At 43.5% G+C, this 10,193-nt stretch overlaps 1 protein-coding gene across 1 annotated transcript; it reads right to left on the bottom strand.

The window, feature by feature from the left end:
• Positions 1-1,210: 1,210 nt before the first annotated feature.
• Positions 1,211-2,394, bottom strand: LOC101703615 (PRAME family member 20-like). Its single transcript, XM_021264711.2, has 2 exons — positions 1,560-2,394; positions 1,211-1,468 (listed from the first exon to the last, which is right to left on the bottom strand). Exons 1-2 carry the CDS (start codon positions 2,392-2,394, stop codon positions 1,302-1,304), a joined length of 1,002 nt encoding a protein of 333 aa, XP_021120370.1. The 3' UTR covers positions 1,211-1,301.
• Positions 2,395-10,193: the final 7,799 nt, after the last annotated feature.

Genomic DNA, 10,193 nt, shown 5'->3' on the forward strand with positions numbered 1-10,193 from the left:
ACCCTTCGGTTTGGTTCCTAGTTGGAGGGGTGTGAGAGACACCCCAGGCTAAAAATGCCTGCCAGTCTCTGCTTCCTGCTGTGTGGCTTCAGGCAGATTTTCACCTCTCTAAGCTTCCTCCTCCTGCTCTTATTCATGAGGAGATAATAACCCAAAGGGCTCTGAGGGTTGTGAGATCACATGATTAAATAATTTCACTTACTGAGTGGCTCGTGGTAGGTACTTTTGGGGGACAAAAGTAGCTGGTAATAGGAAGTGGCTTTACTTATATTTTTATTATGACTTTATATAACTGCATAACTGAAAGTTTGAAAAAGGCAGAAAGAATAACACCCATCTATTTTCCTAATAACTGTTATCATCATGGTATAGTCCTTCTAGTACTTTTCCAATGAATCTATTTTTCCCCAGAGATATAGTTATTTCTTGCAGTAGCATCGCACCCTACTCTTTTTATATTAAAATCATTTATGCATGTTGCTAGAGTCTTGATGTTCATCACTATATGGTCAATATTCCATTGTGCGGATATTCCATACTTTACTTATCCAAACACACCTTGCCTCATTTTTAAGTTGTTTTCAATTCCCCCTCTTTTTTTTTTTTTTTTTTTTTTTTTTTTTTTTGGTACCAGGGATTGAACTCGGGTCCTTGCACTTGCGCAGCAGGCGGCGAAACCACTGAGCTAAATGCCCGGCCCTCAATTCCCCCTCTTATAAGTAACGCTTGGACAGACATCGTTGTGCGTGTAGTATTTGTACATAGCTCCATCTGAGCACACAGCACACAGCACACTGGATTGAAGTCATGAATTTGTGTGGCTGTCTCCCTAAAGAGACTGGGAGCTTCTGGAGTCAGGAGTGGGCTTCCTATTGTTGCACCTCCAGCAGTTGTTTTTTTTTTTAGATGCAACTCCCTTTATTTCAGATCATTTCTTTACAATCAAACACATATTCATCTCAAGCCTGAATTTATAGCTAGAAACTCAGATTCCTCTTTCTGATGCTTTCTAGGACCCAAAGCCTGCAAAATTCACTTTAACTCTGGATCCGATGATTCTCCAAGTTTGCTGTCTGACCAGTCTTTTTCTCATTAACACTGAAACTAAGGTCCTGTGTTCCTAATGCCCAGCACAAGCATAGGATATTTGAATCCAACTAGATAGTGATACAAGTAGGCCATGGAACAGGATATGGATAATAGACTCTATAGTTACAAGGGAGCACACAATGAGCAACACAAAACCGGACTGTCCTGGGATGGTTCAATGGCTGCACCATCCTCCTTAGCCCACCCTGAAACTAGTCCAGTCTCAGCCAGCAGACATTCAGGCATAAGTTCCTCAGCCTTGCAGTGTGACACAGCAGGCTCTCCAGGTTGGCTATGGACATGGAGTTCCTCAGGTAGCTGAAGGAAATGAGCTGGGAGCATCGGCTCGAGGTAGGCAGAAAGGCACAGAGCTGGTCATCTGTTATCACACAGGGCAGTATATCCAGAGCAGGCACTGGCTCACGAAGGGAGAGAGTCTATACAAACCTTCTCCAGATGGTGACACTTACAAAATTGAGAGGTGATTTGGGTGAGCAATTGCTCTAACTCCGTTGAGGAAAGGAACTCAGGCACGGAGATGTCAGAAATGATTAGTGCCTGAAGATTTTTCATCTCAACCAGATAAGGGGCCAAAAGAGCCAGGGTGGATAATGTCCAGCAGTCACCCAGTTCTGCCACCCGCACAGAATCAAGGTTCAGGATTTCTGTGATCTCTATGATACTTTGAATGTCTGCTGCTTTAATGCACAGCTTCGGACAATCCAACTGCACCAGACCTTTCCTCTGCTGGACCCACTTGAGGAGGTAGGATTGGAATAGATACAGACATTCGTGACTGAGCCCCAGGTCTACAATCACCTTGAGGGGCTGCTTTTCTGCTGCCCTTGGCCCACTCTTCTCTGTGTCTCTCCTCTTCATGGCTTCTGAGGAGGAGCAGGCTTCCAACTTGTTTCCAGCCCAGACTCTCCAAAAGTTGTGCTTGTCCCACATATCTGACACTTGCAATTTTAACCTCCTGGAGCACATTTTCTGGCTCAGCAGCACATCAGTCCCATCCAGTGCAGCTTGTAACATCCTTTTCTCCACCTCCCTAACATCCACCTCAGTGTCTGAAGTCTGTGGATCCCTCCTGTTCATCAGTGCTCCTAGGGGCAGGTAGGGAAAGGGCCAAGACAGCACCATGGCTTTCAGGGCCTCAGTGTGTCCCCTGGTGAAGGCCTCCATGAACACTGGGGGAAAGAGCTCCCCTGGCAAAACTTCCACAGCCCCCATGGTCAAGTCCTTGTCCTTCAGCAAGCTCTGAATTGCCAGTTTCAGTAGTGTGAGTGGGGTCTGGGTGCTCATCCTGGTGAAGCTGCAAGGCCAAGAATCCAGGGGGAGGAGGTTGTCCTTATCCTCAGGGCTCCCAGGGAACCAGGCACAGTCCGGGCTCCCACCTCCAGCATTTAGTACAGATCTGACACTGAGTCTGAGGAGTTGTGTCCAACGCCTTTCCCCTGGTTTGAATCATGACTTTGTATATTTCATTCAAATGGATTCCCAGAAATAGTACCACCGGGTTAAAACACATGTTCTTGGAGGGAGTTCAATAATTAGAGTATTGCCAAACTGCTTGCCAAAGACGTTGGACTGATTGGCCCTAGTTAACCAATCAGGAGTGACTCCTCACTGTTCAACTCTATGTTCTTTGTTAAAAAAATAAATAAATAATAACTAAGGGGAAAAAAACTCCCAGGGCCAAAAGTAGCTACTGTTGAAGAGGAGGAGAATAAGGTGGGGGGGACTTTCTTTACCAAATTTCATCACATATACAATAAATAAGTGTATGCCATGTTAGCACAAACATTCACAGAGAGATCAGCAAAATAGAACAGCAAGCCCAGAAATAGACCTGTACATTTACTCTTCTTTCCTTTCTGACAAAAGTAGCCCTGCAGAACAGTGGAGAGCAGGTGGTCTTTTTAGTAAATGGTGTTGGAAAAATTAAATATACAAAAAAGAGATTGAGCCAGGTGTGGCGGCTCACACCTATAATCTCAAGACTTGGGAGGCTGAGGGAGGAGGAGGCCTTGCAAGTACAAGGCCTGAGCCTCATAGTGAGACCTTGAGGGGTGGGGGAGTTGGACCTTACCACATAACATGCACAAAATGTTATCTCTAGATGATCTGAGACCTAAATATAAAAGGGGAAATAAGAGAGCTTTTAAAAGATCATACAGGACAATATTTTCATGATCTCAAGGTGGGTAAAGAGTTCTTAAACAACACATTTAAAAGCTTGATGTCTGACTACATAAAAAATAAAAGCTTCTGTTCATCAAAAGACATGATGGAAGAAAGCAAGCTCCAGAGCAAGAAAAGACAAATTGAAGATAAAAGAATTGTAGCCAGCATAGGCAGAGAAAATGGTAAGTAACCCAATAGACAAGGGGTGAAAGATCTGAACAGGCATTTGCTAAAATGGAAATCCAAACGGCCTACAGACACTTGAAAATATGCTGAGCATCCATTAGTAGTCAGGAAAATGCTAACTAAAACCACCATTGCATGCCACTGCACAACTTATAGCCGGCTAAATTTAAAATCTGACAAAACAAAGTGTTGCTAAGAATTTGGAGCAACAGAACTTTCATCCACTGCTGATGGGAAGGTAAAGTGGCAGAGTTCACCTTGAAAAACTGACATATCTATGAAGTGTTACAAGTACACATTCTGTGGCACAGCGATCCCACTCTTAACCATATATTCTAAAGCATTAGAAAGCATTTTCCATAAAAGATCAAAAGGTGACTACTTCGGGTTTTGCAGGTCTTGTGGTCTGTGTTGCAAATGAGCCTTAAGGCGGCCATGGATAAAATCTAGAGGAATTGGCATGGCTATGTGCCATGAAAACCTTATTTATGGACACTGAAATTTGAATTTCATCTAAAATGTTCATGTGTCGTGAAATATTCTTCTTCTTCGGATTTTCCCTCTAATCATCCAAAACCACTCTTCGCTCATGGACCATCCAAGGGCAATCTGGCCAGGCTGAACCAATGGAGTACAGTTTGCAGAGCCCTGCTTGGTCCTGCAGCCCAAGGGATAAATGAATCATTATCACTGACTGGTTTGTTAGAAATGAAAACCTCTGGGCTCCACCCTAGATTTACTGAATCAGAATCTCTAGGAAGATGGACCAGAACTCTGCATTTTTGCAAGCTTGCTGGCTGTTTTCATGCACACTGAAGTTCTGAGGATCACAGCTGCAGAGAAACTCACACAGACATGCACAAGGATATATGCACAAGGGTATTTGTAACAATATTATTTGTAATAAACCAAAATGGAAAATACCTCGAATATCCAGGAAGAGTAAAATGTCCAAATGCAGTAAAATAGATAAACAGAATCATATTCAGTATAAAAATGAACAGACCAGAGCTTTATGCAATACACACACATATTTTAAAGATAATATTGAGCACAAAAAATAAACCCAAGCCCGAAGGTATATGGACTCTATGATTCTGTATAGCATAAAGTTCAAAAATAGAAAAATGAAATTATCATTTGGGGTGAATACTTAAAGTGAAAAAACAGTAAAGTGAGGGAAGGAAGTTATCCTCATTAAAGTCAGGACCATTATCTTTGAGGGGAAGCAGGGTTGTGCTGGGGAAGGGGTCCACGGAGACTTCTGGAGGGATGGCCATGTCCTATTTCTTGACCTGAGTGATTGGCACATATGTATTCACCTTATGATCATTTGTCAAAGTGTACATTTATATTTGATGCACTTTTTTAATGTGTGATATACTTCACAATAAAAAATTAAAAAGAAAAAATACTGCCAGGAATGGCCCCTTTCTGAGCTAGCCCTGTGTATGGAACCTGCCAGATCCACTTCACACCTTGACTTCCTGCTTGGCTGATTCCCTGTAGCCCACCCAACTGCAAGTTGCAAATTTATAGGCCAACTGAGCCCAGATGGTTTCCTGCGATAGCTGCTAGGGGTATAATAATGAATACGCCTCTCCCCACACGGTCCTGAATGCGTTTTGGCAGGATTTTTACTGCAGGCAGTAAAACCTTGTTACAAAGTCCCCGGCCGTCTCTGGAGCTTGGCCACAATGCAGTTGAGCCACCCTGCCTCTTGTTACAGGCAGCCTGTCATCCTTGTCCCACATAGCATCCTTGAGAGCCAGCTTTTCCTCCATTGTCCTAGCAGACTGATTGATTGTTACTAATAATCATTGTGTTTCAGAAACCCCAATTCCTGTCCTCACAGCTGGAACTTCCTCTTTGTACTAATTGGAAAAACAACCTCAGGGAAATGGGGCATCTTTATTGAGTCCAGTTTTGGCGATGACTACATCACCCGGCAAGATGAAGGTCATAGCAGGGAAGGGAAAGCACCAAAACCCTCCCAGGGCACTGGTCCCAAGCCTGAGGCTGAGAAGCCAGGATAACCTGATAGACTTGCAGGCCCCCATCTGGAGAAACTAAGATTCACATTAGGGAGGGACTAGCTAGAGAGGCTGGGTCAACTCAGGTCAAAGAGCCATCCTAGCTAATGGTCCCCCAACTTTCTTTTCCTCCTTCCTTATTCACCACATGTAGCCTCAAGTATTATTCGATGTTTAACATTAAATATAGTCATATGGCCGAATTCTAACTAAAGAGTAAGCCAAAAGAAATGGCATCTGGAACTTGTAGGAAGGAACCGTAAAGGAAGAGCTGGTGTCTTTCTCCCTGCTTTTCCTTGCTGTTGGTTGGAGTGTGGTTGGTACTTCAGCAGCCACTGGAACTGGAGTCCATGCCAGTGGGTAGCAAAGCACCATGCTAGCCCTGGTCTGACTTCTTGAATTTTTGCCAGAGAGAAACCTTTTGCCTTGTTTAAACCACTGCTTTGGGGATTTTTGGTCACTTGTAGTTTACCCAATCATATCTGACACAACAGTTTTTTGGTTTGGGGTATTTTTAGGGGGAAGATAGAGTTTGGTGGGTGGTGGTGTTTTGTTGTTTGGCTTTTGTTTGTTTGTTTGCAATACTGGGGATTGAACCCAGTGCCTCATGCATGCTAGGGAACCACTCTACCACTGAGCTACATTCCAGCCCACAACATTTTTTTTTTTTGGTACTGGGGATCAAACTTGGGACCTTGCACTTGCGAGGCAGGTGGCAGAACCACTGAGCTAAATCCCTGGCTCCTACAACATTTTTTATGAGTAAAGAGGTATAAACAACCTCCATGGCCCTGCAGAAAGGACGAGTTAAATTTCTTTACTCATTTGCTTATGTATTCATCACATTTTTAAACAGTCCCTACCACGTGGTTGGCTCTAGATGTAGGGTCTGATCTACTAAGGATACAGTGGTTTAAAAAAAAGTCTTGTCTCCATCCTCAAAACCTGTTAGAAGAGGCAAGAAGCATAAATAAATGGACAATTATACCACAAGTATACTATACAATGTATATAATGTATATAACCATACAATGCAGTATAATTAGTGAAACCACAGAGGGTTAAAATTTTTTTCTATGAAAAGGGGAAAATGTTGGTTACATTGCTGAAAACAGTGGGTCATTAAAGATTAGATACAGCGAATCCAATTTGTTGTGTATATATACATATATAGCTACAGGGAGAAAAAACTAAACTGATATGTACTTTGTCTGAACACCTTACATAGCACCACATTTAGTAAGTGAACAATAAATGTTTAGTGAACAAAAAAATCTGATACAGGATGGAGGAACTATTTTTTTTCTGTATATTTGTGTATCCTTTCCAAACATTCCCCAATAAGTACACATTACTTTTGTCATAAGGAAATGACATTACCATTAGGAAACAGTTTGAATTATGGAGCCAAAGACCAAGATGCAGTGTGTAGGGTAGTGACATTCATTAGAATGCAAACTAAGTTGTGCCGAAGAGTCTCAAAAAGAAACTCAAGCTGAAGTTTGACTTTGGTCTCTGCTCAGGGCAAGAGACTGGAAGGTTCTGCCCCCCAGCCTCACCTCATGCATGGTCTGGAAGCAGGAGGGACGTTTGGCCCTGGGGTTTGTTCTACATTTTTAGTGGGGCAGGGCCCACTGCAGCCAAATTATTAAGTACTGGCCCTATCACTCCTCTTCCCATGGTTCCTCTCTGCGGGGCCTCCTGCCCTACCATTAAGGCAGCTGTTGTTGTTTTGTAGAGGCTAATTAACTCCACACTGCATGAAGCCAGACACTAATTGGCCCACTCACTTAATCAACTTTAATGTCTCTCTTCTGTTGGACACGGCTGCTGCTTTCTGTTCCCCTGATCACCAACAAATGCAGTTCCAAGGGGAGTCACAACAACAGCCTCGGGTGGGCACTGACAGCCCTGACCCGGCCTCCTCCCTAGCAGGAGGCAGAGGCTCGTTTTGACCTTCCCTGAGCCCCTGGACAGACCCTTCGGTTCATGACCACTGGAGCACCTTGGGACTTGTGCTTATTGTTTCTCTTCCAAGCACTGCCTGATGATATGAGTCATCAGATGGTTGGTTCCCCAAGAGAGTTGGCTTCATCTCTGTCTTTGCTGACACATATGCAAGGCCCTAAAAATCTACCACAACTGCTGCAAGTACAGTACCTTTTATTGTGTGGTGAATTTTTTTCTTCCCTATAGCAAACACAGGGTCAAGTCCTTGTCAGCACAACATGCTGCTGGGTAAGTAATCAGTACATATTTTTCATTAAGTGAAGTAAAAACACCGCTCTTATATCATTTGTCAAATTCAGACTCTAGAAATAATATTTACATTGTGATCAAAATGATATGCAAGTTCCTATAAGATTAGGACCAAGAAGTATTATAATCTCCACTTTAGGTGAAATGGGTGATTTCAGAAAGAAAACTATTTTTCTAAGGTTACAGAGGGTAGTAAACAGAATAATTGGTTCCATTCCTCAATGTTCAGACCCCAAACCCCAGAACCTGTGAATATGCTACCGCACATGGCAAAATGCTTGCTACATGTGATTGAATTAGAGCCCCAAGATGGGAAGAATTCCATGGATTCTGTAGGTAGGCCCAGTGTAATTACAAGGTCTTTATAAGAGGAAGGTAGGAGAGATGGAGGGAGAGACAGATGTAAGGACAGAAGCAGAAGTGCCAAAGAAGAAAAGGTGCTAATCTGCTGGCTTTAAAGGTAAAGAAAGGGGCCACGAGCCAAGGAATGCAAGTAGCCTCTAGAAAGGGTAACGAAACGGATTCCTCCTGAAGCCTCCAGAAGGAACATAATCTCAGCAACACCTTGATTTGAGACTGTCGATCTCCAGAAATTTTAAGAGAATAAATTCAGTTGTTATAAACCACTAGGTTTACAGTAATTTGTTATAGGAAACTAATAGTGATTTTGGTACAGTAGTAATAGAAAACAAACATACTATAAGCGGAAGAGTTAAAGGGTTTGAATTCTAGGCAGAGGACTGAACTGATAAGATTTTCCCAAACCTGATCTATCCATGGTGATTTTTGATTCCAGCTCCTATAAGATGAGGGTAATGAGAAGGTGAGGATATTGGCCCCACTTCCTTCAGCCGCCTTCCTTCAGAGCCATTCTGCCTCCTTCCTACTTCATTCCATACTCCCTGACCTCTTTGACTGTCTCTTCTTTGTCCAGCATCAAAAACCCAACCTCATGATAAAGTTCATCTGGGAGAATCCATGGCTCTGTCCCTATCCAAAGATCAGCTTTGATGAAGGCAGATCAGAGATCTTGTAGGGCAGATCACAGAGCTTGTAGGAGGTTGGTGTCTGGGAGACAGTAGAGGCAGAGTGGTTAGGTTCTTGCATTTGAATTCCACCTGCCCCACTTACTTTCCGGTGTCTCCATTTCACATTCTCTTTGAAGGGTTGCCCTAAGATGAGGTGAGGTAGCCCCCATGTCAGGCTTAGCATAATACTTGCAATGATGAATACTCAACGGATGTTGGCAAAAATAACTGCCTGAAATTGAGCTCCTAGTTCTCCGAGCCTGAGTGAGGTTCCCCCTTACAGGCTTAAGGATCTGGAGCAGTGGTTCTCAAATTGCAGCACACAGCAGATTTACCTGGAAGGGATGGTGATCTCTGTCCACAATTTCTGATTCTGGAGGTCTGGGACAAGACCTGAGCATTTGCCTGTCTGATGCATTCCCCGGTGCTATGGTTTGGGTATGGTTTGACCCACAAAGGTTCACGTATTGATGGTTTGGTTCTCAATGTCGTAGTGTAGAGAGTTGAAGTTCTGTGGGAAGTCACTGGGTGCTCCCCTCATAAAGGTTTACAGTCATTCTCCTGGGACCTGAGTTAGTTCTCTTGAGAGCAAATTGTTGCAAAAGCCTGAGTCTGCCTGCTGACTCACTGTCCCTGGGCTTCCAGTCTGGTGATAGGATCTCTACCTCCCCCCTGTGCCCTTGTCTCGTGACCCCATCTGCCATTAGGGGTTCCCCCACCCCCCACTGAGCTGATGCCAGTGCCATACCCTTGCACTTCCAGAACTGTAAGCCAAATGAACCTCTTTTCTTTATAAAGTATCCTGCCTCTGGTATATCATTATGATAACAGAAAGCAGACAAATACACCAGGCAATAGGGATTTAGCTGCCACGGGGACCACAATTTGAGAACCACTGGTTTAGCACACAGAGACAAATATGGTGCCTTCTTCAGTATTTTCCCCAGTGCCCAGCACAGTGCTTAACCTATAATGGGCACTCAACAAATATTTGTGGCATGAATACATTTTTCCCACTGTGTCCCTGAGGCTTTAAATGTCAGGAAGCTGCCCTTCTCCATAAAAGAATCCCGTTCTCTATCTTTTTTATCACCATCATATTTACTACAACTTGGCATCAAAGATCTCCTCTTCATAGACTCCCTGTTTTCCCCTTGAATACCCTCCATTTCCCCAGTGAGTGTCTCTCCCCTGGATCTCAACCTTTTCCATTAACTCCATGCACTGTGCAGCCTGTTCCAGGACATCAAACTTTAATTTAAACAGAAAATAATCAATAAGCTTAGCAAATTGCCCATGGCAACCTCTGCTGAGTGAATCAAAGGGTTTTATAGGTAATTTAAAGGGTGTCTTCACTCATCCCTCAAGGTAAAGCTGAGCACATTGACAAGAGCCCTTTTCCACCCTGGCC

This window comes from Heterocephalus glaber, unplaced genomic scaffold, assembly GCF_053883595.1.
Source record: "Heterocephalus glaber isolate CG9 unplaced genomic scaffold, H.glaber_assembly_v1.0 deba00000594, whole genome shotgun sequence".
NCBI lineage: Eukaryota > Metazoa > Chordata > Mammalia > Rodentia > Bathyergidae > Heterocephalus > Heterocephalus glaber.

Excerpts from the sequence above, each read along its gene's own strand:
- LOC101703615 (XM_021264711.2), bottom strand. The coding sequence starts at position 2,394 with ATGAGCACCCAGACCCCACTCACACTACTGAAACTGGCAATTCAGAGC. Across the intron at positions 1,469-1,559 it reads CCAAATCACCTCTCAATTTT|ATGACCAGCTCTGTGCCTTT; the intron begins GTAAGTGTCACC and ends GTGTGATAACAG.